The sequence below is a fragment of the Rattus norvegicus genome, chromosome 13 (assembly GCF_021556685.1).
Source record: "Rattus norvegicus strain SHRSP/BbbUtx chromosome 13, alternate assembly SHRSP_T2T, whole genome shotgun sequence".
NCBI classification, from domain to species: Eukaryota; Metazoa; Chordata; class Mammalia; order Rodentia; family Muridae; genus Rattus; species Rattus norvegicus.
Genome location: NC_141546.1, coordinates 73,660,567 through 73,688,216, shown reverse-complemented (window position 1 = coordinate 73,688,216; position 27,650 = coordinate 73,660,567). Strand labels below are relative to the sequence as shown.

Genomic DNA, 27,650 nt, shown 5'->3' with positions numbered 1-27,650 from the left:
GCTTAATTGAGGAAATACAGGAGAATGGAGGGCCAGAGTTTCTCCAAGAGGGAGAAGGGGGATCTGTAGAGAAGGAAGTAAGCCACTGGCAGTAGATAGATGGAGACGACTCTTTCTGTTGTTTACTCCATGACTGGGCTCCTCTTTCATCTCTTACGTTTGATCAGGAAGTAATGGAAGAAGCTACTGTGGAGAAGCCAATTTCCAACTCCCTGTTCGCCACAATTCATTTCCTCAATCCTCTTCTCTGTGACGATAGCTCTTGATTCAACCTAACAATTCTCCCTGGCCTTGGGATCCTTAGACTTGGTAACTGATTGTTATATATCACAAAGGAGCATGTGGGCTGCCTAGAAATGTTATCAGATATTCTGCAAGGCTGCTGGCCAATGCAGGTTCTGGCCTGTGACCTTACTAGTCACTTGCTTTCTCCTCCAAACTGTTTCCAGGTGTGGCTTTGGGCCCGTGAATTTTCCCAGGAGTCACAGAAGAAAAAGAAGCAATCTTTAAATCTCTTGATGCCACACTCACCAGCCCATGTAGTTCCTTTTGGTCCCAAGCAATAACATTTTTTTAAATGATTTGAAGTATTTTACTGTAGTGGAAAGGAGATGGGTGTTTTGGTTGAATAGACTTGGGTTTGGTTTCTGCTTTCTGGCACTTGCTAGATGAGAGACTGTGAATCAATTTCTCCATCTTCCAATGTTCAGCTTTTGGTCCTCAGGGAAGGATATCCCAATTCAGCTCATATATTCGTGGTCCATTAATAGGAATGGTACATGAGCCATGGTTAGAACAGAGCAAAGCCTTCATAAAAGAGAGCTTAAACTTCTTTTATTTCATCTTGGTGTAAGGAACAGATCTCCGAAGCATTAAGAATAAGCTCACGAAACTGAAAGAAACAGGGAGATGTCTACACAGGTACTGCTCTTAAAATGTCTCTACTAAACAATTATTTACAACACTTTAGCTTAGCATTGTCTTAGAATTTTTTTCTACATTGCCCTGGAGATATGCTAGTTTGAGAGAAGAACATTTCTCCACGGGCAATGACTTTATTAATCACAAATGCTAATAATTAATTAATAATAGAGATTTGGATCCAAATGGGTTTTTTCCCTCTTTAAAGACACACTTGAGGATATTTCTCTGTTAAGATCACCATAGCATCTCAATAGCTTTGAGAGCTCAGAGCAGAAATACAATGAACAAGATATATTCTCTGAATTCACTTTGCCCCACCCTAGAACACTCAGTTTTAATATAATATAAAATATTTAACCAAATATAAATTTAGTAAACATTAATAAATACCAGAAAGCAGTTGGAAGGAAGTGCAGAAAAATCACTCTCCGAGTTTTAAGAGGATGTGATTTGAACGTTTGGCTTCAATTCCCCTGCCATCCTTTGAGTTACATCACTTGATCTGATTTTTCTAACCATGAGCTATCAAAGTTCAGTTTGTTGCTGAGTGATTTAATAAATCATATTCATGATCTGGTCCTCTGTTCTTCTCAAGAATGTGGCTTTGATGAATAAAAACCAGTTATAATGTGTTTGTTTCTATCACATGTACATCCAAAGTTATAAAATCTCACTCTTGCACAAGCTCTGAGTTTCACCATGTATATTGTCTTGGCTCCAATTGTGTTACTTCTGACAGCCTCTGTGCTAGACTGGGAGGAAAGAGACGTGTCTCCAGTATGGTGATTCTGTCATTATTCCCCCATGAAACAAAATTTATCTTGTATCTGCACAATGGAATCAGGTGAGCATGATGGACGGTCTTTCCTTTGGGTATGCCGAGAGCTGTGCCAGGCTGCCCTGTAGTTTCAGCCTATAATTAAAGGGGGATAAAGAACAGACTTGGAGTGGACAGACTGTATTCACAGGTACAACTGGTGCACTGGTAGACACGAAAAAGACCTGGATGGGAGGCAATATTTACTCCTTTCAAATTACAGAAACTTGCACACAGCTGTGTCTACTCAGAGGGAGAGGGAGACATTTGGCTGCTCAGGTCTGCTTTCCTTTTTAGTCTGGAGCTTCTGGAACTGGCTCCCACTGGTTCAGTGGAGCCAAATGTACACCTCTCTTCCCAATACCATGTGCAGTGACATCATATTAGCAACCTAAAATTAGTGCCGTGGGTGTAATTGACACTCCAGAAATTAGCAAACACTGAAAATTAGTAACGTGAAAATTTTATAGCTTCCTGTGAGACAACTAAGTAGAAATAATTACTGTACTGTTAATTGGATTGGAGTACTAAACACAGTAAATTGAAGTCTTCAAACCTACAACTAGATTTAGTTAATCACTTATTAAAAACTATATGAAATCAGATACTCCTGTATGTGGCCCTTTATAATAGACTTTCAAAGTCTTTTGATTTTTTTTAAATCAGCATATAGCTGAGCTACCAGTATCTATAGTACTCATATTAAATGCTGTGGCATATTTGTCATAAGTCAGTGGTTGGAGATAATTAAGATAATACTGTACTTTTCAAAACCTGGGATGTTAGAAGAACACGTAAAGCAGGGAGCTAAGTGTTGATCACAATAGGTTTGTCTTCTTTATAACAATCCATCGAACACAAGTATTTATGAAGAAGTAGTTCTTAAACTCTCTTAACAGAAAAACAACAGCAAAAGAACATACAGCAAAGCAAATAAATAAATGCCCCCACCCAACAACAACAACAACGACAACGAAAATTCAATATTGCCAAGCTGGAATTGGACTATGGGTAGTCACTGCCTGTTCTTCAGGCTTTGATTGGTATTTTAATTAATATTCTTTATTCTGTCCTATTCTTATTGGTCTTTGAAGTTTAATTATTCAGGCGACAAGGCACTATCCTTCTTAGTTATTAGTTTATGTCAGGGGCAAGAGAAGTATCCTGTCATTGATGGAATATAGCCATTTGTTTGACATGAAAATGTGAAGGCTTAATGAAAACACACTCTCTCAAGTTGGAAAGATGATTTTCAAAAAGATATTGTATAAAGTTATCAAGGAATTAATCAAAAGGAAAACGAATGAGAAGTCTTCTGTTCATAAATCAGTCCTGCCCATTTCACCAACAAAAGTTGTTGGCTTAGCTTATACAAGAATTCAGGGAATAGATAAAATTATTGTCTAACTGTTCCAGGGAGAACGATTCTTATTTTATTTCTCACCAGATCCTTGGGCTCGCTATCAATCATTCATCAACGCAAGAGATACTTATCACGCTGAATGTTTCCATGGAAGTGTTCTGTTTTCCTGTGGTTTGCTAACAAAAATGCTCCTCATGCTGTGATGACCCAAACCATAAAATTATTTGCATTGCTACTTCATAACTGTAGCTCTGCTGTTGTTATGAATTATAATGTAAATATTTTTGGAGATAAAGGTTTGCTGAAGGGGTCAGGACACACAGGTTGAGATCCACTGCCTCAGAGTGTATGGGAGAAGTTATTCATCAAGAGATGGGGAATCAATCAAAGTGCAATGCTGGGGCTTTCAAGGATTCCAGTCAGCCTGAGGGTTCCCTTCCATCCGTGGTCCTACCATTGTGTCCCTAATATGCTTCTTGCTGCCTCCGTTTTCGAATTAGTAGTCACAGGTATTCCCGCCATTTTTTATGCAAATGGATTTATTGGTCTAGTGCTTGCTCTGAGCCTATCGTGGATCTATGCAGGGATCTCATTTATTTGGGAAGTCCTGCTTGTGTTCTATGAGAGGAATCCCTGGGTAGAAAATGGCTAATCCCATAACTGACTTTCTCAGTTTTGAGGATAAGGCAATGGGACCAATGTTATTTTGTATTGTTTGGGAAACAGTTGTTCTCTGTGGCTGACTTGGAGGCGAGGGTGGTGTCTGAATATTACAAGCTCCTTATGTCCCTCACAAGAAACATCATTTTAACATTCAAAGGAGAAAATGAATCATGACTGTTTGGTCTCAGAAACTCTATGGGTTTCCTCATGTCTTCTGAGAAAATGTAAAGTTGGTAGCGTCGGTGAAGTGAGACAGGTTTTCAAAATCCATGAGCATGAAGAATATTTGCAGCAAAGGGTTGCCATCATTTGTGCTACTTCTTGGCTTTTACCTTGGTATTTTAAAATTACCAGAATGAATTTAATTGAATGACACCCCCTCCTCCTACTTGGTGGACAGACACTGTCAGAATATTCAATATGGGAGTACAGACAGGCAGCCAATATGGGGAACTGAAAACCTACATTCTTGCTATTTACACAGACTTTCCTCTCCCTTTCTCCACTCCCTTTGTATCTGGTCTTTCTCCCCTCAACTCTTCCTTCTTTCCCAGGTGTGTTTGATAACTGCTCCCACACAGTCAATGACAAGGGCTGGGCCCTGGGGATCCGCTCAGGGAAGGACAAGGGGCAAAGAGATGCTCGCTTCTTCTTTTCCCTCCGCACTGACCGGATGAAGAAAGCCACTACTGTGATTGGTCACAGCCGCTACCAGCCAGGCACGTGGACTCATGTGGCAGCCACTTATGATGGACAGCATATGGCTCTGTATGTGGATGGCACTCGAGTGGCTGCTAGTCCTGACCAGTCTGGTCCACTGAATAGCCCTTTCATGGCATCCTGCCGCTCTCTACTTCTGGGAGGGGACAACTCCGAGAATGGGCATTACTTCCGTGGTTACCTGGGCACACTGGTCATCTGGTCGACCGCCCTCTCACAACTCCACCTCCAGCACAGTCCCCAGCATCCAAGTGGAGTAGATGAGTTGACCACCTTGATCCTGACAGCCACTTTCGATCCTCTGAAGGAACAGTGGGCTCCTTTTAGAGATGAAACATATCCCCTGATGGAGGTTTTCCAGGACTCTGAGTCACAGCCCGAGATTCTGTCACCTTTACAGCCCCCACCTTGTGGGCAAACAGCTTGCGACAATGTGGAACTCATCTCCCAGTACAATACGCACGGGCCCCTTCGCAGAGAGAAAGTGGTCCGCTACCAGGTGGTAAACATCTGTGACGATGAGGGACTGCATCCCATTGTGAGTGATCTTCAGATCCGCCGGCAGCATGAGGCCCTGAACCAGGCCTTCAGCCGCTACAATATCAGCTGGCAGCTGAGTGTGCACCGGGTCCACAACTCCACCCTGCGCCACCGGGTTGTGCTTGTTAATTGTGAGCCCAGCAAGATTGGCAATGACCATTGTGACCCTGAGTGTGAGCATCCCCTCACCGGCTTCGATGGGGGCGATTGCCGCCTGCAGGGGCGCTGCTACTCCTGGAATCGCAGGGATGGCCTTTGTCACATGGAGTGCAACAACATGCTGAATGATTTTGATGATGGGGACTGCTGCGATCCTGAAGTGACTGATGTCCGAAAGACTTGCTTTGACCCTGACTCACCCAAGAGGTAAGGAACTGGGGTCTGGGGTGTCCTTCGTACAGAGTGCTTTTCTACCGCTGCGTTTTTCTTTTGATTCCAGGAGACAAAAGGCATTCACACAGGTGCCAAATAAAACGTTCTCCTGCCCTAGGGTTTACTGGGAGGTAATTATGGATCCAGAAATGCCTAAGATAAAGGTACAGCTCTCAAAGAGCTCAAGTTCTGTCAACACTGACTGTGTAGAAGAGGCATCAAGAGTTCAAGGGCTCTCTCCAGAGGAGGCCAAGGAATCCTTAAGAAGATATGCAGCTTTTCTGAGAGAAAGGGAAGTATTTCTAGATCACATAGCTTTCAAAAGCCACTGTCCTGCTGAGGGAATTGGTGAATTAGTCACATTTCTGTCAGTAAGATGACAGACCTAAAGTTAGCTTGTTTTGACTCATTTCCTGGTTGTACTAGTCCAGCTCCAGGTCAGCCTGGGGGATAAAGTAGGGCATTGTGGGAGGAACAAGCTCTTCACTTCATGCTTCAGGAAGCAAAAGAAGAGGAGAAAAAGGTCAGAGTTCTGCAATCCCCTCTGGGAGCACATCCAGGATGAGTCAAGAACCTCACAATAATGACATTAAATGATGATTCTATCAGTAGATCAATCCATTGGTGACTCCTATCATAATCGATCACTTCCAAACATTCTAGCAGTGCTTTAACACATGAGACTTTGGGAAACGATGTGTCAGATTGAAACCATATCAGGGAACCTCATCTAAGTCACACTAACAGTCTTTCAAGGTGCCCGGGCACCATTATCTTCAGAATGGTCTTCTATCTCTTTGAATTTTTGCTGCATTACTCATATTCAAGTCTTTATGACTTATTTTCCTCACTGTCTCAGAGTTGCTATGGGAACATATCTTCTTCCATTCATTACCAAGATCTACAATGCCGATATACAATATCGGCATTGTATATCTACAGGAGATATTTATAGTTTTAGGAGTATTGGTGTTTAATCTAGTACCTTGGTCATATGCACATGCTACCACGCTATGCATGCACTATCACTAAGCGAAACTCCCAGCCCCGAATATTTGAGCATTTTGATCATTAAAAATATTTCAACCATGGTGCATGTACATGTGTATGTGTGTGTGGGTATTTGTGTGCTGTACATCAGTGTACATGTGCATGCACACATAGGTTATCCTCAGGTACTGTCGACCTTTTCTTGACACAGACTCCTCACTGGCTGGAGCATGCTGGATAGATTTGGGTGTCTGTCCAATGAGCCCCAGGGATCCCTCTGTTTCCATATCTCCTATGCACCACTGGGTTTGCTGGTTGTTTTAAAAACGCAGGCTCTGGATATTGAACTCAAATTCTTAAGCTTACAATAAGGAGAGTTTATTGACTGAGCCATCTCTCTAGCCCTAAATCTCCATATTCAAAATATTGAACTGTGAGGAGCAGCAGTCCCCTAACTCTTCTCATGTTTGAGCTAATTCTTCATGTTTGAGCTTTAGACATCACCGGCAACAATACTGAGTTCATTTACCTCTCTCTGGCAGTCACCTCACGAGTCTCATTGTTTTTCATTTTATTTTATTTCAGTTTTTGAGCACCAAGGTAGTTCTTTAAATTTGATCATTTATTATCCTTAAGTATGAAATCTTTTTCTTAAAATTTTTTCTTTGGTATTTCTCAGTTTTCCTTTTTCTTTTTGAAAAGCTCCTAACATTCCATTTGCTGGACACTTTAATAAAGTGAAGTTTACATTGTTGATACTGAAGAATAGTAATACGCACATACAAAATAAAACCTCTTAGGTTCAGGTGGGGAAGACCAAAAACAAAAAAAGCACAAGAAAAACAAAAAGCATCCACTGGGGTAGAGTCTGACATGTGATCCAAGCAGACCCCAGGATGGAGGAACCCTAACATTTATATGGAGTCATCCTAACATTTTAAGGTTAAAAAAGTTCAAGCACCATTTTTAAAGTAAGCAGGCACAGGTATTTCCTACTGAGCACATGGTGGGGCTGCACACCCTTGCTAAGCTCACACACCATGCTGGTACCCAGCAGTCTCTATGTAATCACTTGACATGGGGCATGTGGTGCTGGGTGTTGTTGGGTTGTCATGTCCCGTGTCACACAGTGCTGGACTGGGAACCAGATAATGGCCAAGGACAAGACCTGCATCAGGCACTGCCTCACAGCCGTCTCCGAAGAACTGGTGCTGTGATTTCCAGACATAAGTGGCATTTACATAGAAAGAGGCATAAATAAAACCACCCTGCACAGGAAAGCCTAGGAAGGCAGCTCTTAAGGGAGCCCGGGAGCTGGGCATGGATCTCACTTCAAGCTCTCTACTAGAATGGAGACCATAATGGAGCCTCTCTTGTAAACACCTGGGCGGCTACATTTACAGTTGCCCTGGGAGTGGAGACTCATTAACCAAAAAAGAGTTTTCTATTTAAACCTTTAAAATGACACACCAATCGCATTTAGGTTATAAATGTTTCTAATGTAGAACAGCAGAGGACATTTGTATACTTTTAAAATATATAAATATTATACTTTAATATATACAAAAATACTTTTAAGAAAGTAGCTGAAAAAATTCTAAAGTATAAAAAGTTTAAAAAATATATCTTAAGACAAAATATTGCCCCAAACATATAAAACTTAATTTTAGAAAGTTCACCAATCTTATTTAAAATAGACTAGACATATGGGGCCCACCATTCTCCACAGTGATTCCAATGTCACACAAACAGGATAATGAGCCCAGGGCCCAGAAGCCTTGAGAGAGTTAGCTCAGTTCCTTGAGAGATGGCATATGTTCTGTCCTCCCCGGGGAACTAGCCCTGAGGCAGTTCCAGGACTTCGATCCTTGCACAGGAAAATCTGTCTGGGATATTTTCATAGTCAGACAGAGAGGTGGAGCAGAGCCCCTCTTAGGACAGGTGCTTGTCTTCTCTGGGTCACAGCACATGTGAGCTTCACAGGTAGTGGTGGCCTAGTCCTTGGCCCACAGGGGCGTCCACTCAGGTCTCCACCAGAGTCTCTACTATATTGTCCAGCTCAGCCAGGCCAGACTTGCAAGTGGAGCTGGGAGGAGGCGGAGCTCTCAAGGCCATTACAGAGACTGGACTTGGTTCCACTCATCATTCCTGTTAGCATATGTCCAGGTTATAGTAGCTGTCCACATCTGAGGAGAGTTGCTCCACTGAACTGGAGTTTATGTTCTCCAGGGTCTCAAATATCTGGTCCAGGGACTTCTGAAGGCTTCCCCGGTTTTCTTGTGCATTGTCCATCTCCCAGAGGCTGCTCTGAGGGTTCCTTTGCCCCTGTGCTGAGCCAACTATGGGGAGCTCGGAAGCTGAGCTTTGCAAGAGACCATCTTCCAGTTCAGAAGTGGGGTGCTCCCCCTCAGCTCCCCTCACTGTATGACACAGGATCTCTGTGGACACTAGGCAGTCAATTGATGCCCACTCTACACTCTGGGGTGCTATCCCATGCCGCACGCCATTCTGGCACATTCGCTCTTCGATCTGTGGGACTGTGCTGGTGATGAGGACCAAGTGGCAGAGGTTGGGCTCTATTAGCACGTGACAGAGCTGGAGCTTCACAAGGGACATGTCCAGGAGTGACTCTTGCTGCAGGCTATAGGAACGGACAGTACCAAAACCCTCTACACCTTCTTCTTAGTCACCACATTTCCTCTTCAGCCCTCTAGCAAACATCCTGTTCTGCACTCCAAGACAGAACTGCCACTCAGTCGGGAGCCGGGATCAGTCAGCGCCAACAAAGAGTCACCAAGGCGCTGCTGTGCGAGCATAGATTGGTGGAATTTTTTTTTTTTTTAATGTTTTCCTCAGATACCTAGATATGGATCTTCTGAATATCTTCCATGGCTTTTTGTTTCTTATGTCCTTGGGGTTTTTTTTTTTTGGTTATTTTTTGTTGTTGTTGTTGTTATTTGGGCTTTTGTTGAGTATATTTCTTTAATTTTGTCTTCTAATTCTTCAGTGCCACCCAAAGAGGTGCACTATTCTGGGGTTCCCAGTTTGTTGAGTAGACAGGATGCAGCAAGCTCCTATTCCTACTCCATCTCTTAGTCCCCAAAATTATTTACTATATTGTCCTACTAGAGGCCACACCAGACACTAACATGTCAATATGTATAGCACTTACTTGATCTTAGAACAAAGTGCGAGGTGTGACTCTCTTCTATTTCTTTTGTTTTAAAAAGAAAATTTTAAGTCTTCTAATTTTTGTTTTTATTATGTTTTTTATTTGTTTTTTGTTTTGTTTTGTTTTTGAGACCGAGTTTTTCTGTGTAGGCAGGAACTCACTTCATAGACCAGGCTGGCCTGGAACTCACAAAGCTCTGCCTGCCTCTGCCTCCTGAGTGATGGGATTAAAAGCGTGTGCCACCACCACCTGGCCAAATCTTATACTTTGTATTATCAGTCTATTTTATTTAAGAGCTTAGCTTTTAATGAGTTGGTTTTATTGTTTTAAATTTTGTGTCTTTGTGTCTGTGTAAGGGTGAATGCATGTGTGTACTGCTCCTGGTGGAGTTTAGAGCCATTATATCTCCTGGAGCTGAAGGGCGTTGTGTTCTTCCCAGTACAGGTGCTGGGAACCAAATTCGGGTCCACTAGAAAAGTAGTAGGAACTGTACCATCTCTTTGGCCAACCACTTTTCTTTAAGGTTCTTAAATTTTTTTTAAATGAAAATAAGATTCAAAATACTTTCTGTCTTTTTTCATGCTTGTAATTTATTTCAGATGTCTACTGCTTGCTTGCATAGTCGAGGACACACCTTAAAATCTCTAATGTATTTCATTGTACCCAAATTTTTCTTGATTAAGGATGAAACCTGAAATACATAGTAAGAGGTAAGGGTCTTTCTATCCCCTCATACTTAGTCTCTGTATGAAGATTTCTCTTTATCTTCTACATGATGCTCTTTGTGCTGAATTTTTATTATTAAAACATTGAATTACTTTTATAACTCTTATTGGTGAGGAAAAAAACTAAAAGACTATCATTTATTAGCTTCTATGGTGTGTCAGATATATTAAACGAAGCAGAGGGACAAACAAAAGAACACAAATAACAGTGCTAGCAACTTACTGGAAGGCTTAAAGTTTTTATCTAGATTCTCTGGATTTAAATCCAGACTGAAGCATAAAAACCAGAACATAGCCTATAAAGTGCTTCTCTGTGCCATGGCTTATGTGAAAGAACTCTGGATTCATAAGATCTGTGATCTCTGAGTTTCTACGGAGGCCTTTGGAGTTGGTAAAGTGAGTGGCCATTTCTGAACTAAATTAGCCATGTATAACACTCTTATTATAATTAAATCACAGAGCTCAATCTCACAGTGCCATTATTTTGTGACTCTTAACGGATCCAACTTCAACAAATGCCTTGCCAGACACTTATTGAACAAGTGAGTATGCCAGGCCCAGAGTCCGTCTACTGAGGCACTCACAGTTTAGGGGGAGGTAACGGGGGATGTGCTCAGACCTATAGATAGATCACAGAGGAACATGCGTTAGTAATTGATGACTGATGGTTGATGATTGTTCTTGCTTTCCAAATCCTATTCAACTTTCCCACCACTCCCATTGAGAAATCAGAAATGTAGGCCAAAGTAGTTCCTTTCACAAAGACTGGGAGGAGGAAAGAAGCAAAGGAATCCAACATCGAACATCTGTATCCCAGATGGGGCTATCAAAGGGAAAGCATTTATAAGACTTGGGACTGGTCAGAGATATGAGTTATAGATCCATTACCCAGGCAGTGGATCACAGTTACTGAGATAGAGGAAGCTGGCTTGTGGCTAGGGCAGGGTGCATCAGCCAGATGTCCACTTCTCCTTACTAGTTGTCTGTAGGAAGCCCTCCAGAGGTGCAGGAGAAGAGGGGGTTGAGGGTCCATGTCAATGCAGTCAGGAAAATCACTGACCATTTACTTAGGGAGCTAAACTAAGACCGCCTCTGCAACTGAAGGTAAACCTGGATTTTTCTGACCTTTTGAATTTGTCAATTTCCTGTGGTCATTGTTGTTGTTATTTTCCTTTCTATCAATTTCTCTGCTTCTGTACCCACCTTCTCTCCGACTCACTCCTTTTCACAGGAGTTGAATTAGATATTTGGCCCACTGTGGAATTGGGTGCTTATTTCCTTGGTTGATTCTATGTCTCAGATTCTGTAACACTGTTGAGGACAGTAATCATCAAATAAGAACGAATGGCTAAAACCCATCGAAGCAAGCACTTATCTTGGACTTCGTTAGGAATCGGGCAGTGGGAAACTGGCTGTTTGTGTTCAGAAGATTATGCTAGGCAAACACCTCTTGTGTTCACAGCCCTGGTCCCTCCTCCATCTCCTGAGTTTTGTTCAAGGGTAGAGGCGTGTACCTAGAAGGCTAGTGTGTGGGCTGAGAGGTGCCTAGCAGTGTCATCAAAGAGCATGTGGTCTGTGCATCGCACCATAGGACTGGTTCATCTTGGGTCAGGAGGGCTAATGTATACGGTATCAAAGGGAATGGGTGGAGAAACATGTGCTGCCCTAGCCTGTGTGCAGGGACTTCACTGGGATTTGCTCACCCACACACTGTGGTTTTTGAGCCAAAGGAATGGTGGAGCTGGGCTCCTGCAGTGATGGGTCTGTTAACCATCAGCCAGGCTTCATTATAGGTTTCTTTTGAAGTCAAGATTCAAAGTTCCTTGAAGCCAAAAAAAAAAAAAAAAAAAAAAAAGCAGGGGAAAATAAGTGTAAGGGGGTAGAAAAGTAGAAAAGTGCAGGGAGAGAGGGAATGGAAGGAAGGCTTTAAAACTGCGCAGAAAAATCCCCAGTCTTCCCACTTCACTGTGCTTGAACTGTGCAAACTAAGGGGATGCCTCCCTTACTCACGCTCGCGTCACCTGAGGGCGAGAATCAGCAAAACCGAAGATAAGCATAGGCAATTTACCTAGAAATAGAAACTTCTCCTGTTTACTTTCCTACAGGCAAATTTTCCACAGTTGCAATAAATATTGTCTTAGAGTAAATAAAACCCAGTTTTACTGTTCACCTGGCTGAGTACGGTTTTCTCTCCAGGTGTGTGGAGAGAGAGACTGTTTTTCTCCCTTTGTGGTTATTTCTTGGCCCAGGATACAGACTTGTGAAAGAGCCATGTGGTCTGTCTGGGCTACAAATATTTCCTCTTAGGAAAAACATGGAGAGACCCCAGTCTCCAACTGTATCCAGCCGTTCAAGGTAGTTGGGTGTTTTCCTAGGAGTTGGGGTGAAGCTGTCTGATCCCTTGGCCAGCTGCTACTGTGTCTCAGCTGATCCAGTGTCATTTCAAAGATCTCCTCTTAGAATTGGAACATAGGCATCTGAGAGACAGCTGGACATTTGTGTGTGCACTTGCCTTCCTATTTCCACCTTCCTGTTTTCTCTCTAGAAACCTTGACTGTATCTTGCTTTAGTGACTAAAGAAATATCAAACCTTGTTTTTCCCTAACCCAGACTCCTGTTCTCCTGATGTCAAAGATATAGATTGGGTGGTAGGTGGAACCCAGTGTCGCCTTTGCTCCAGGCTTCTTTCCGGGGCTGTTTAATCTCAGCATCTCTCCCTAGAGGAAACTGCTGACCATTAGGTTTTCTGAGCTGCATTCTTTCTTTTCCTTCTCTTCTGGGACTTTGTCTAATGATCGTGGACCTGATTTCTCAAGCTCAACACTTGAAATAACTAATGTCTACTTGACCTTGACTTTTTTTTTCTAAAAAAGAGAGGACCACTTCCTCTTTCCTGGGAAGTTTCCCAGTCCTGGACTATTGTCTTTGAATTGCATTTGTAAGGCTCTACTCTGCACTGCTTCTCTGCTCCTGGCCGTGTCCCCTTCCTTCTCGGTTGTTGCAAAGGCTTCTAAACCAGTTTTGTGTTTTTTATTCCTGCTCTTCCGTCAAACTCAGCTCTATTTTTAGCACATCAGAGTAATCCTGAGATCTTAACTCAGTTCATGTCCTCCTTCCACAGTGGTTGCTCAGCTCACAAGGAGTCAAGGTTAAGGAACAATGTTACCCTGTTCTGTTGGACGACCCCCTTATCTCACACTGTTACTTTAGTGGCCTCACTTCTTGCTGTGTGCCACCAGCTAACTGAATCCTATCTTTGGACCTGCTGGGCACACTTCTGCAGGGTCTTTCTGGTGGCTTTACTCCTCTGGATTGTTCTCCTTCTGATTCATGCACGGTTATCTTGCACACGGTCGTTTGGTTATTTTCCGAAGTCACCCCTCAGATGAAGTATACTTTGGTGGCCCCATCTAAAATGTCACACACTCCTTAGTGTTTTCACAGTTTTGTTTCTGTTTGAGTTTTTGTTTTAGAATTCATCACTAGCCTCTTAATTGGCTCATTCTCCTTAATGTCGACATTGAGTATAATGTAAATCCCACTACCGAAGGGATTTTCATATGGTTGGGTTACTATTGTACCATCGCACCTAGAACAGAAAAAGAATAAGCTACATATTCAACAAATAATTGTTGAAAAGTCATGTTCTTACTCTGGTACAGTGGTTGGCAAACTATGATCAGTGAGCTAAATTTGGCCAACTATGTTTACATAAATAAAGCTTTATTGGAACACAGCCATACCCACTTGTTTGCATATTGTCTATGGGCTGCTTTCATGTGGCAGAGTTGTATAGTTACAACAGAGACCAGATGGCCCACAGTGTCTAAAATATTTACTATAAACGTTTGTACTACTATATATTCATCATAGTATACTGTAATTATCCCTTGTTGCCTGTCTCTTACACAAGACTTTTGATCCTTTGTTGATAGTTCTTGGAACATAAGATGTACTTGGTTAGTATAGCAAAAATAAAATTTTGTGTGTGTGTGTGTGTGTGTGTGTGTGTGTATGACTAGCATATGTATGTATATATGCATATAATATTGTATATATATATACACACACACTTATGTATCTAATACATATGTTCACATAGGATAAATGTCAGCAGAGATTCAAAGTCAGAGAATATTATTCTGTTGATGAGAGAAGAGTATAGGAAATCTACATTTTATTAACCTTTATTATTCATCTCAGCACAGGTAGAATTGCCACATTCAGAGGAAAACAAAATAACTTAAAGATATCAGTGGAAAGAATGGCTTCAGGTGGTTTAGTTTACCAATGCATTCTTTGGTTAACTGAAGTCCCAGGATGCTCTGAAAGCATGAGACATAAATTTTAGTGAACAGAGCAATAATAGTCAACTACAGCATCAGGAAGAGAGATGAATTCTCTTTGGAAGGGACAGTGAGAGCAGATTCTAATAGCAGGTATAGGGTGCCCAGTATAGACAGAACTGTTCTGAATAGAACCTCTTTGAAAGGATGTCAGAGATGAGCTTGGAATCTTTTTAAAACTCTTAGGCTTTTGTGATTAAGAATCAGTGATTTCCTGAATGGAGGACACTGCTCTTATCATACAATTGCATAGGGCCATCAGATGGTGACCCTGATGACACTGAACATTCATGATTTCCATTGGCAGCCATTTTCCTGGACCCCTCACCACTCGGTACACTGCATCTTGTTAGCTGTCTGCTCAATTAGTCATAGCTTCTGCTCCCTTACATCTTTACACACTTTTTTTTCATGTTTGCTATGGCTCCTGGCTTACCAAATTAGGCCTTTTCTTTTAAATTCATTTCTTACTACTAATTACTTTTGGTTCAAATCTTTTAGACAGTAAATAAGAATTGACCCAGCTTACCATTACATGGGAGGTAGAAACCATAGATTTCTTGTCAGCATTGGTGCCTAGCAACTGTGACCAAAGGACAAAAATAGCTGGGGTGGTTGTTTAGGGTCTAGGACTGTGGTTTCCTGCCAACTGATTCAACATTCTGGTTAGAGTGAATTGCTTCATTTTAATTGGGGTGAGCACATACATTTTTGTTTTTCATTCTGTTTTACTTAGATTTTCCCGGTTGTCTGTCATGACCATAGAACATTCCTACCAGTTGTGTTCTCAGAACACCATGATTTAGAATAAAATTGTTAGTTTCATTATAAGAACAAAGCTAAGTTTTATATTAATTATTGTATTGAATGATGGCAGCATCTTTTTTTAATTTTAATTTTTTTCTATCTTTATTAACTTGAGTATTTCTTATTTACATTTCGATTGTTATTCCCCTTCCTGGTTTCCGGGCCAACATCCCCCTAACCCCTCCCCCTTCCCTTCTGTATGAGTGTTCCCCTCCCCATCTTCGCCCCATTACCACCCTCCCCCACAACAATCACATTCACTGGGGGTTCCGTCTTGGCAGCACCAAGGGCTTCCCCTTCCACTGGTGCTCTTACTAGGCTATTCATTGCTACCTATGAGGTTGGAGCCCAGGGTCAGTCCATGTATAGTCTTTAGGTAGTGGCTTAGTCCCTGGAAGCTCTGGTTGGTTGGCATTGTTGTTCATATGGGATCTCGAGCCCCTTCAAGCTCTTTCAGTCCTTTCTCTGATTCCTTCAATGGGGATCCCGTTCTCAGTTCAGTGGTTTGCTGCTGGCATTCGCCTCTGTATTTGCTGTATTCTGGCTGTGTCTCTCAGGAGCAATCTCCATCTGGCTCCTGTCGGCCTGCACTTCTTTGCTTCATCCATCTTGTCTAATTGGGTGGCTGTATGGGCCACATGTGGGGCAGGCTCTGAATGGGTGTTCCTTCTGCCTCTGTTTTAATCTTTGCCTCCCTTATCCCTCCCAAGGGTATTCTTGTTCTCCTTTTAAAGGAGGAGTGAAGCATTCGCATTTTGGTCCTCCTTCTTGAGTTTCATGTATTCTATGCATCTACGGTAATTTAAGCATTTGGGCTAATAGCCACTTATCAATGAGTACATACCATGTGTGGTTTTCTGTGATTGAATTACCTCACTCAGGATGATATTTTCCAGTTCCATCCATTTGCCTATGAATTTCATAAAGTCATTGTTTTTGATAGCTAAGTATTATTCCATTGTGTAGACGTACCACATTTTCTGTATCCATTCCTCTGTTGAAGGACATCTGGGTTCTTTCCAGCTTCTGGCTATTATAAATAAGGCTGCTATGAACATAGTGGAGCATGTGTCTTTGTTATACATTGGGGCATCTTTTGGATTTATGCCCAACAGAGGTATAGCTGGGTCCTCAGGTAGTTCAATGTCCAATTTTCTGAGGAACCTCCAGACTGATTTCAGAATGTTTGTACTAGTCTGCAATCCCACCAACAATGGAGGAGTGTTCCTCTTTCTCCACATCCTTGCCAGCATTTGCTGTCACCTGAGTTTTTGATCTTAGCCATTCTCACTGGTGTGAGGTGAAATCTCAGGGTTGTTTTGATTTGCATTTCCCTTATGACTAAAGATGTTGAACATTGCTTTAGGTGTTTCTCAGCCATCCGGCATTCCTCAGCTGTGAATTCTTTGTTTAGCTCTGAACCCCATTTTTTAATAGAGTTATTTGTCTCCCTGCGGTCTAACTTCTTGAGTTCTTTGTATATTTTGGATATGAGGCCTCTATCTGTTGTAGGATTGGTAAAGATCTTTCCCCAATCTGTTGGTTGGTGGCAGCATCTTTTAAGAGTTAAATATCTAGGCGGAATGGTGGTGACACTCACTTTTAATCTGTGAGTTCAAGGCCAGCCTGGTCTACAGAGTTCAAGCTAGGGCCATATAGAGAAATCATGTCTGGAAAAATAGAAAAAGAAAGAAATAAGTATTTAAAATTTCCACATTTCCTATATGTAAGACTAAGATTTATACAGTGAAGCAACTATTGCCATACAGTGGCAGATATCAAAGTGACTTCAACTTCATAGACAATGCAGTGGTGCATCATGTCCCCAACAGAAGGAATAATCATTATGAATGGAATTTAATTGTATAATTTTTACAGAGCATGGCACAAGAGAAGATAAAAGAAAGGGTGTGGAAATCACAGTAGAGGGGCTTTGTCAAAGAAATGACTTCTTTAAAGAGCAGAATGTAGGAAACATTGCAGAAGGGTCAAGATATGAATCAAGGTGCTTAGTGTTATGTGTACACACAAGGCCACCCACTGTGACAGGAGTGTAAGAGTGAGGAGGGCAGAAGTTGGAAAAGTTAAAGTCATAGCAGTTGTTAGAAGTATGGCTTGGGCAGTTACTCAAGAAACAATTAGGTGCCATAAATATCTAGAAACAGAAGCATTTGTTTTATTATGTGTTTTTTATTTACTACACTCTATCTTGAGATATATGTTTTCCTTTAGAGAAAACATTTTTAAACATTACTACTACTATACTACTACTACTACTACTACTACTACTACTACTACTACTACTACTACCACTACTACTACTATTATTACTGTGTGTGAGAGTATGTTCTGTATGTGCACATGCCCTGGCACATGTGCTTGTGGAAGTCAGGACAAATTTGTGGACGTGGTTGGTTTGCTTCTTTTCCCTTTACACAGATGGGTTCTAGGGAAGGAACACAGGCCCTTTGGTTGAGTTAGTGCCTTGTAGTTTTTCAAGATGTTACAATCAATGGAAAGTACAAGGAGTAAAATAAGGGTTGCCTTGTAATATAGCTTATGAATCTATATCTCATCTCAAAAGGACCAATTAAAATACTATGCCCCTTTCTTCTCTACTTTACACAATCTGACTGGGGTTCTGTTTCCTCTTCTTCATGGATTTTCTTTCTTCATCTTGCTGTGAGATAATTTTTTATTATAAACCCATTTCCTTACACTGGGGATATACTCATTTACTTTTGGCTGCTGTATTATGGGCCTGGCAAAATAAAATCATTTTAAAGTATATTATTAACACAAAGACTTTATTCTTTGGAAAGACTGCAGGGTATTACAAGAGAGATGGAAATCTCAGGGAATTAGTTAATAGATACAAGTTTTCAGGGCTATTTTACTCTTGTTTATTGCCTTACAAGCAAGGAACACTAAGTTTGTTTTGTCCCTTTTGTTAAAAGTGGGCCTTTTTCACAGTAGGGACTCTATTTTATTAAAAATGTAGTCTCTGCAAATTCTGGCTTTTATTCTCACGTTGATAACCTACATTTCATTTTGGGTTAAATCCAGGAGACCTGCAATGCTATCAAATTTAACTTTGTGGGCACTAGGAATTCTAGATCCTTTAGGGAAGCCAATAGGATTTTCTTTCTCCTTTTAAAATTATTTTATTTTGAAAACAGTTTTTCTCTGCAGTTGGCCTTGACCTTGTTATATAGCTCAGAATTGTTCCCCCATCTTCTTTTACTTTCTGTAGTCTCTGGACATTGCTTTTACTTTCTGTACATCTTGAAACTACATTTAAAATTTGTTTCTTTTGTTATATTATTCATTGGTAGTGGCTCATTTTAAAGAAGATATCACTAAGGCTTTGGAGTGACCCTACCCCCCATGTTTAAGCAAAAAGGAATGTCTTAGGCAGTGGTCCTTTGAGTACTTCTTTGAGAACTATATGTAGGTGTAGCACACAGACTGAATGTGGTAGACCAGTGGGACTGAAGGTGTAGAGAGACTGTCTTGTGTATTGTATGGAAGTCTTACCTGTCAATTAAATAAAACTATGGCCTATAGGAAAGGGCAGAATAGAAGGGGACATCCAGGAGGCAGAAAACATTCTGGGATAGAGCCAGGTGCAGGAGATTCACCCAGGAAGATAAGAGGAGGCACAGGTAACCAGCCACATAGTGGAATGTAGGTTGAAATAAATAGGTTGTTTTAAGTTATGATCTAGCTGAGCAATATGGCCTAGGAATCTGTAAATATAATTTGAGTCTGAGTCTTATTTCTGAGACCATGAGTCTGAAAGGAAGAACCAGACTAAGTTTCTTCATGAGGGCAGTATAGTATGTTAACTTAGCTCCTGGGCAGGAAGTGTGACAGTCAAATTAGTGTCACAACAGAAAGGACTAGGAAATCAGACACAAAAAGACTTGGCTGCCAGTCCTCACTGTAGTCTAGGCACACAATTTAACTCTCTGCTCATTTGAATTCCTATTAATTTATTTCCAGAAAATGTTTGGTGAATACCCCTTCCTAATCAAGAATTGTTGCATGCTTTATAAACATTGTGGATAGTGGATCTGCTTTCTTCTTGGAGCCTCTAGTCTAGTGTGAGGGAAGACAGTCAGCAAATAGACAACTGTATGTATGCTGCGTGCACAAGATCTGAGCAAGAAATTCAGGAAAATAGGGGAGACAGAGGATGCTTTCTGTGGAAGCACCACAGAAGGTATAGGATGTAGGGTGCTCTAGTGAAAGACAATGTTTTATGGAATGTCTGAAACAAGCAAGGCTTCAAGACACCTGGAGTCTCTTAGATTTTTTTTCTAGGCAAAGGGAGAAGTAAGGAGCTGTTAGGTCTGCAATGGAAGGAACTAAGCAGAAATTAGTTGGTAGGGAGAGACCATGTAGGGCTGGGGCCTACAGGGCAGATTGTAGCTGTCTTCTCCAGAAACTGGGGGGATCATTAATAGGGTTGGAATGGTAGTCCCATATAGCAGCAGCATGAGGAGGGTGTGCAAAGAAGTCCCTAACTGTCCTGTCTAATTCAAAGCAATGTTGTGAGATGCAAGTAAGAAAATTCTTGTTAAGGATGTCCTGCAAATTGTAATTATTTCACATATGAAAAATGTTTGGTGACATATTGACTAGTGAGTTTGGAGAGAGTCAGATGTCTCCAAGAAGACACCAACAAAGTAACTGAAAAATAATTATGGAGAAGGTATTCATTACAGTGTGGAATTTACTGAGGCTCATGTCTTATGAGGTCACATGTATTTACCGTGAAGCAGCAGTGAGGAGATTTTACTTATGCCAAGCCATGGAGTGTATTCTTGCCTCACTTCTCTCCTCAAAGACTGAATGGAAAAGTGCAAAGTCAAGTACAATGAGTATCTCCTTTTCTGTCATGGTTGTGAAAATGTTGTTACTGCTCAGAAAAGCCTGCGTGGGGGTGTGCTTGGTACAAGTAAGAATTTCCATATGAATATTGCCAAGTGTGGTAAGGGATGGAGGTCAGAGCACAGAGAATGAAGACAGAGGGATTCAGAATTATTCTAAACCAATCAGGTGGGCTCAGGATAACACCATGGAGATGTACATGATGAATTTAAGAGTTTAGACTATAAAAATGTCTATGTCAAGCCAGCAGAGATGTATGTAATAATGCATCGAGGATAACTGGGTGTGCACAGCATGAAGTGGCTCTAAAAAATGCTCCAACAGTCCTAGGCTCTGTTGAGATTAAAGTATCCAGGTTTCTGGAAGAGACGCTTCCTTCAGGCAATTCCTAGTTAGGGTCTGTCTGGAGTCTTTACTGAGTTCTGGGCAGTAGGTTTTATGAGGAACATCAACAACTTGAAATATATCCAAGGCTTGAGGGAGTGTGGTGATAATCAAGATGCTAAAACGACCCTGATCTCCTTCAACTATGGATCTTAATGTCTTTCCTTCTTGGTTGGGGAACCAGTACAAAATGAATTTTTAAAAGGAGTCACAATGGCCCCTTTTTCATTTTTTAAAAATCCACCTATTATCCCATTAATTCATTCAGTTTATGACAAACATTACTGAATGCCTACTATGATTTAGACGTTAGCATAGATGCTACAGATAGGACTCTTTCCTCATTCATATGGGACTGATATCAATATATACAACTGCAGATCTGACTAGAATAGGCTCAAGGGATCTCTTTGCTCATCTGTGACTTCCTAAGTCTGAATTTCTATGGTAACTAATGATGTCTTTTGCTTCTCATCTCTCTTCACCTCCATCTCAATTTACCCCTACACATGACCATCACGACACCCATTCTAAGAATCATATATATGTTCAGTGCTTCCCAACTGGAAAGACTCACCTTGAAATGTGATGGGATTCGTGATGTTCTTGAATGATGAGATCAGAAAGAAGAGTTTATTAAAGGGACTGCAGAAGAGCAAAAGGTAACAAAGGCAAGCAGTGTAACCACAAGATAGAATCACAACTGCCATATAGCCAATGAGCTAACAATCAATTATGAAATCAAGACAATATTGTAGGGCATTCATAGTATAACATTAGGATAATTGCTCAAGCTGACTCTGTGTGCAATCTAGGATATCTAGTTAAGTGTGTTTTGTAATTGTATCTACATTTTCTGTTCAGTGGTATGGGCTGTTCCTTTTCATAGATTTAAGTACAATGAAAAGACATCATCATCCCTAATTCTATTATTCTGCTACTTTCTATATGATTATAGATCATTAGTCAGAATGTAGATACTATATCCCCCTCTTCTGTTGGACTGCCTAGGTCACGATAGATAGTTTTAATAGGTATGTAGACTTACGGCAGCATGTGTGGAAATGATTTGGAAGCTATTCACAGAGTTAATGATACTGTTTCAGTGGGCGGTAATACAATTTAAACGAATACAGAAGAACTCCTCTAAGACCCACGCTAGTGTCCACCATATATATTTGGGGTTCATTCCTATGGTTTTAGTGTTATGTATTTTGCATGCATATTTCTGATAAGGGGTCCACTGAAGAGCTTTTAATTCATTGGGTATGTTATATCACACCTTACTGTGCGGGTAGAACTTGAAGCAGTTTTTAAGAATCGTTTTTGTATGATTCTATGATTTAACATAAGAATCATAAGGTCTGGGGATGTAGCTCAGGGATAGAGTGCTTACCTGGCGTGTAGGAGACCCTGGATTTATGTTCTAGTATCACAAAAAATGAACTGGGAGGCATGGGAAGAAAAGTGGGAACTGGGGGAGAAACAAAGACAGATCAAAGCGGAATGAGTCAGTGCTAAGTGTAGGATTCTATATGACTCACACCCATTAGGATGCTAGAGGTAAGCCACAGGTTGGCTCCAAATCTCTCAGAGCTCACATAAAGTGGGAGGTAGGATAATGCACTGTTTGCTGAAAGGACGAAAATGCAGAACTGCTCAAGAGGACAGCTGGCACAGAGAACAGCTCCCACAAAGAACCTCCTCAGACAGAAATTAGTCTTGGGGCTGTGTAGAGAGAAAGCAGCCTAGTGTACTGCATTGTCAACAAGACCCTTGCTCAAATCAATCAATCAATCAATCAATCAATTAATCAATCAATCAATACCAATCACCACCACCACCACCACCACCACCACCACCACCACCACCACCACCACCACCATCAGTTTGTAGTCTTTCTGTAATCACAGGCAAAAGTTTAGTTTAGGTCCTTAGCTTCTCAGAGAACAGTTTGCATATTTTTATACTGGGACACTTTTCAGGAAGAGTTGATAACCAGGAGACTAGGCCTTCTGTGGGAAGAGGTGGGAGGGCTTTTGCTTTAAAGCAGGATTGGTGACCTGAGCTGAAGAGTGTGTACATTTTCCTATAACACTGGACAGAAAGACTGGAGGCTGGATGCAGAGGTATGAGATGCTGCTGGAGAAAATTCCCCTGGATGTTTCTAATAAAATAAGCGTAGTGTGTGCTGTTAGGGGTGGAGTTACTGACAAGATAGGAACTTGATATGGTTAGAGATTATTCACAATACCTTCCTCTTAATTAGATTTCCTGTGTATAGTCGACTGATGTAAAAGAAAGTGTGTCTGAAAACAGATGCTAAAAATCCCTGAGAGCTAAATTCTAAAATTATAGGCTTACATGGATGAGATAACAAATTATCACAGCTGTACGGTGGCGCCTAGCTACTTTACCCATTTCATTTTATTGTATCAATCATGAAGCTATCTTAAGACACAGAGCTAGCTCAGCTGGCTTTGGTTGGTTTCTTCGAGTACCTACCAATCCAAAGTGTTAGACCTGAGGCCAAGTCCCTAACTCTCTGCCCCAGTGCCTTAATTTCATTATGTGCCTCTGCTTAGCTCTGTCATCATAAAGCCATTTGTGAGACTCGGAAAAGTTGTAAATCATGGATTCCTTACCACACACCTTTCCCCAGGTGCCTTTGTGTTACTCTGTTGTACTCGTTTTACATACTATAGGTTTTAATGACATACATGATCCTTGTGAAGGAGAAAAATGATCAGGACTATTCGAGGAATATATTAAGACTGATCCAGTATATGAAGAAAACCCAGAACTGCCTGTCAATGTGGATAACAAGGGTCCTGGGAAAGCACAGTGGGTGAATTTGATGGCCAGTGAAGATGTAGCTGGCCTGGGAACTAAATAGCATCTCTCTGCAGTGGGATAGGGAAAGCACATACTGCTCCCTAGTCTGTCCATTATGGCCAATATAATAGGTAATTTGGCAAAAGAACATGGCTTGCAAAGCATTTTTTTTTCAAATTAGCAGCATCTGTTGTCTTCCAGTACGAGCAGTGGATACTGAGACTTTATGACCATTTCCAAAGAGGAGTCATATTATCTGGTATATACTAGGTTATAAGGAGGGAAATTTCCTCAAAGGAATGATTCCTACTAATCCTCAGAAGGGGTTGCGTTTAGCCTATGTTTCCAGGAGAATTTTATTGCCATGTTTATATTAATGCTACTTTCGTTAGGGAGTTACTCTTTAGAAAAGATTTATCCAACTTGTTTTTGACCTGTCAGGCTAATATCAGCCTTCTCAACTTTTTTTAGGCAACAGAAGTCAGTTGGAAGACACTGAAGGGAAACTCAGTTTATAGAAGTCTACTCTATAAGCAAACACTCTTAGAAAAGACTGACTGCAAACAGAATTCACATATATTGTCTTAAAATCATCATTACCCAATTTATTCTCTGCGTTTCCCTAGTAACCTCAAAATAACAACATTATGTGCTCTATAGCAAGGGCACGCTGACTCCAGGTACAGAAACACCAGGGATGACAAGGTAGAAAGAGTTCACTGAGGAGGTCCAGCTGGAAGGGGACAGTAGATGACAATATCTCCTAAACAGGTGAGGCAGGAGCTGCTGGAGGATGAGTGCAGTCAGAATCTCTTCACTACAGGTTGTTGCTTCATGGAAATGTTAGCAACAAATGTATGCTCTGATGTTACATACATCTGGTAATTTTTGATCAAAAGTTATTTGAGGTTTTGCAAAATATCCTAAGTGAGTAGTTGTTTTATTAGTTAAAAAAAAAAGAAAACTACCAAGTTTGTGTCACAATGGATGGAGGCAATCCAAACATCAAACATCAAGAAGGATGGTAGGTTCATTAAAGAGCCAACATGAGGCCTTGGGCACATCAATAGCCTTAGAGACATCCTGCCTAATGGCCAGAGCTGATGTTCTGGGACATTCCCATTTTCATTCTGGCTCTCTAACCTGATGTCCAGAATGATGGACACTTCTGTTAGTTGTAACACATACTCCACAAACCAAACATCCATCTCATAAGTAATTTAACCTGCTGAGTCTTGTATTGAAAACAACCTGAAAGAATAAAGAGACAAAACCCACTATTCCTTGTTCTTAACAAAATGAATTTCTTCTGAGTAAGGATTAAAATACTATTCAAAGAGTTGTGAAGGACCAGTAGATGACAATTTCCCCCCCTCTGGCTCAGTCAATTCCTCTGAGGTACCTGCTCTATGACCAAGGAGTTGAGCTGGGTCAATGGGCTATCTGTTGTAGTAACTGCCTCTAGTAAACACACCACCTCCTGATGTTGGGAAACTACCATCTTTGTAGCTCTCTTGAAAGACAGTAATTAAGAGTCCCCTTTTACAAATGCAAGTGTGTTTGGCTAGGGCTTTTATTCATGTTTATCATCATGACATCACCTTCACGGTGTTCCTGCTAGTGAGCTACGCTTACACTTCAAAGCACTCCATAGTTCTTCACTTTTATGACTGAAGAAGCTGATAGAGTCAGGATGGAGCAAGCAAACAGGAGAAAGCCCTGTAGTATTCTCATTGATGATGATGGCACAGGGACTTTGGCTTACACTCATGTTGAGGACAGGCTGTCCACAGAGCCCATGAGGGTGGAGTAGCTACGGTTCACCTCCAATTCATACTACTTCCAGGACACCAGGTGATTTTCAACAGAGCATTCTCTGATTTTCCAGAGGTAGGTACTCAGTACATTTACTAAATAAAGTGTCTTAAAGTACACATGTAAATACTGTGGTTTAAGGAGAAACAAGAGTGATTTTGAACGCCTTCATAAACCCGAGTGTGATTGGCTTAGGCTAACATTTACTTTCAGAGCTCACCTACCGGCTTCTTTCTTTTAGGTTTTTGAAGCAAATGTCATTGTCATCATGACAACATTTCATTAGTGGTTGGGATGTAGACTTGAACACAGCAGAAGTATGAAGAGTTGGTCAAGCCTGTTGGCATGATTGGTATCATAGAGAGAATTCTACTATTTTCAGGAACTCCAGATATGCAAGTTCAAGATTAAGAGAAATAAAATGAGAGAAAGTGGTATCCTCATCCACTTAGGCAACTATAAAGTAAGACAACAATGTTGAAAAATTAATAATTACCAGATATTTATTGCTCACAATTTTAGAGATCAGAGGATGTAAAATTAAGATGCTGGTATGCTCAATGTCTGGCGATGGCCTGTTATTCATATATGGTAGCTTCGGTGTCCTTGTGTGGTAGAATGAGCATGCAGATTCTTGCCATTGTATTTAGAAGGGTATCCATTGCATTCGTGGGGAAGTACAAAGGAACACAGAGCCCTCATGACTCACTTTCCAAGAGTCCCCATATCTTCTTCTTGCTATGACATTGGGATGACATTTTAACACAGGAGTACATTGAGGTCAGAATCAATGGTAAAGGACATCATTGACTGAATTAATAGCTTTAAGTATTTTGTCTCTGAGACTATAATTATAACAATTCTACTTTTATCCCAAGAATTATCATTTTTATTCCTACTGTCTGCCTCAATAGGTTTTCCCTTTTCAGCCTCCCCTGAACAGTTATTTCAGCTGGTTGAGTCAGCGTGCCTATAATTCAGAGAGGTGAACAGGTCCCTGCGTGTCTCTGATGATTCACTGTTGGCCACAGGGATTGCTGGGCAGTGAAGAGTTTTGGCAGTCTGGAGGCCATTGAAGTGAACATTGTAAACTCCAGCAGTGCCAGGAAGGGCTTCAGCCAAACTTCATAATGGTTGGGCCAAAAACATCAGCCAGGCCTTATTTCACCTGGGACTGCCTGTGTTGAGGACCTCCCTCATGCCCAGCTGCCTTTTCTACAGAGGACAGGAGAGACAGCAGTCCTGAACTCAAAGAAATAGACACAAGCCTGACTGAGTCAGGGGGGAGTTCCCAAAGCAAATTAAATACATTTAGTAGTAGCTGCTGAATATTTCCCATAGTACTTCCTTTTCTTTGTGACCTTGACCTACCTAATTACTCTGCATTTGGGTAAGGGCTTTACCTGCTCTGGTTCCCAACCAAGGCCATGGTATGGCTGATCATGGTAGTGCTAAAGAACCTCAGAATTCCTTGAAAACTCATTCTTGTAAATTATGGGGGTGAGTGAACCCACATGAATTCCCAAATGCCGAATATGTTGCTTGGTTTCTGTCTGGTTACTTCATCATTTTTATATCCAGAATACTTTGAAAGCATGCCAACTTTCACACATTTTTATTAGCAAAGGACTTAAAGTCTCTATTTCCCTCTTATCTCCTGCTCTGCTCTTGTCTTTCAACATTCGGACTACACAAACTCATTGTTTCCCAAATGGCTTGGGCTTCCTTTTGTATTTGTGCTTTCGAAGAAGCTGTTTCTTTTTGCTGGACTCTCTTTCCTTCTTGGTAAATGAGAACACCCATTGTAACGGTTCCTTCAACCTCCCTCTCTAGCACTTCCTTTTGGGTTTTGTCTTTTCTCAGTATTGGGGATTGAGCCCAGAGCCCCACACACGCTAGACAGGCCGGCTACCACAGAGCTACATACTTTTTTTTTTCTTCTATAAAAGTTTGAGGCAGAGTATCATTTGGTAGCCCAGGCAGGAAATATCCTCCTGTTTTAGTCTACCAATTAGCCAACATTGCACACCAGGCCTGGTTTGTGTATTGCTCTATTGATATCTCTATTTTTTAAAAAAAATATTTATGACATCACCATGATTTTTGGTGGCTAGAGGGAAAAGCCTATGGACACTCTTCAGGAGAAAAGAGAAAAAAAAGATGAGAATTCTGCAGGATAGGACCACTCACCCAGACTTCAGAATGAGTTTCTATAAAGACAGGCAATAGTTTCTATAAAGACAGGGGTAGTCAGGAGGTATAAGTGGGTGGATGGATGTCA

The 27,650-nt window shown here is 41.2% G+C and overlaps 1 protein-coding gene and 1 pseudogene across 1 annotated transcript in view; one reads left to right on the top strand and one right to left on the bottom strand.

Moving 5' to 3' along the window:
* Positions 1-27,650, top strand: part of Pappa2 (pappalysin 2) — a 274,186-nt gene that overhangs the window by 25,258 nt on the left and 221,278 nt on the right. The window contains exon 3 of the mRNA NM_001427778.1: positions 4,322-5,393. Coding sequence (NP_001414707.1) covers positions 4,322-5,393 — 1,072 coding nt within the window. The remainder of the gene's footprint in view (positions 1-4,321; positions 5,394-27,650) is intronic.
* Cdca4-ps1 (cell division cycle associated 4, pseudogene 1) lies at positions 8,412-9,110 on the bottom strand (annotated as a pseudogene).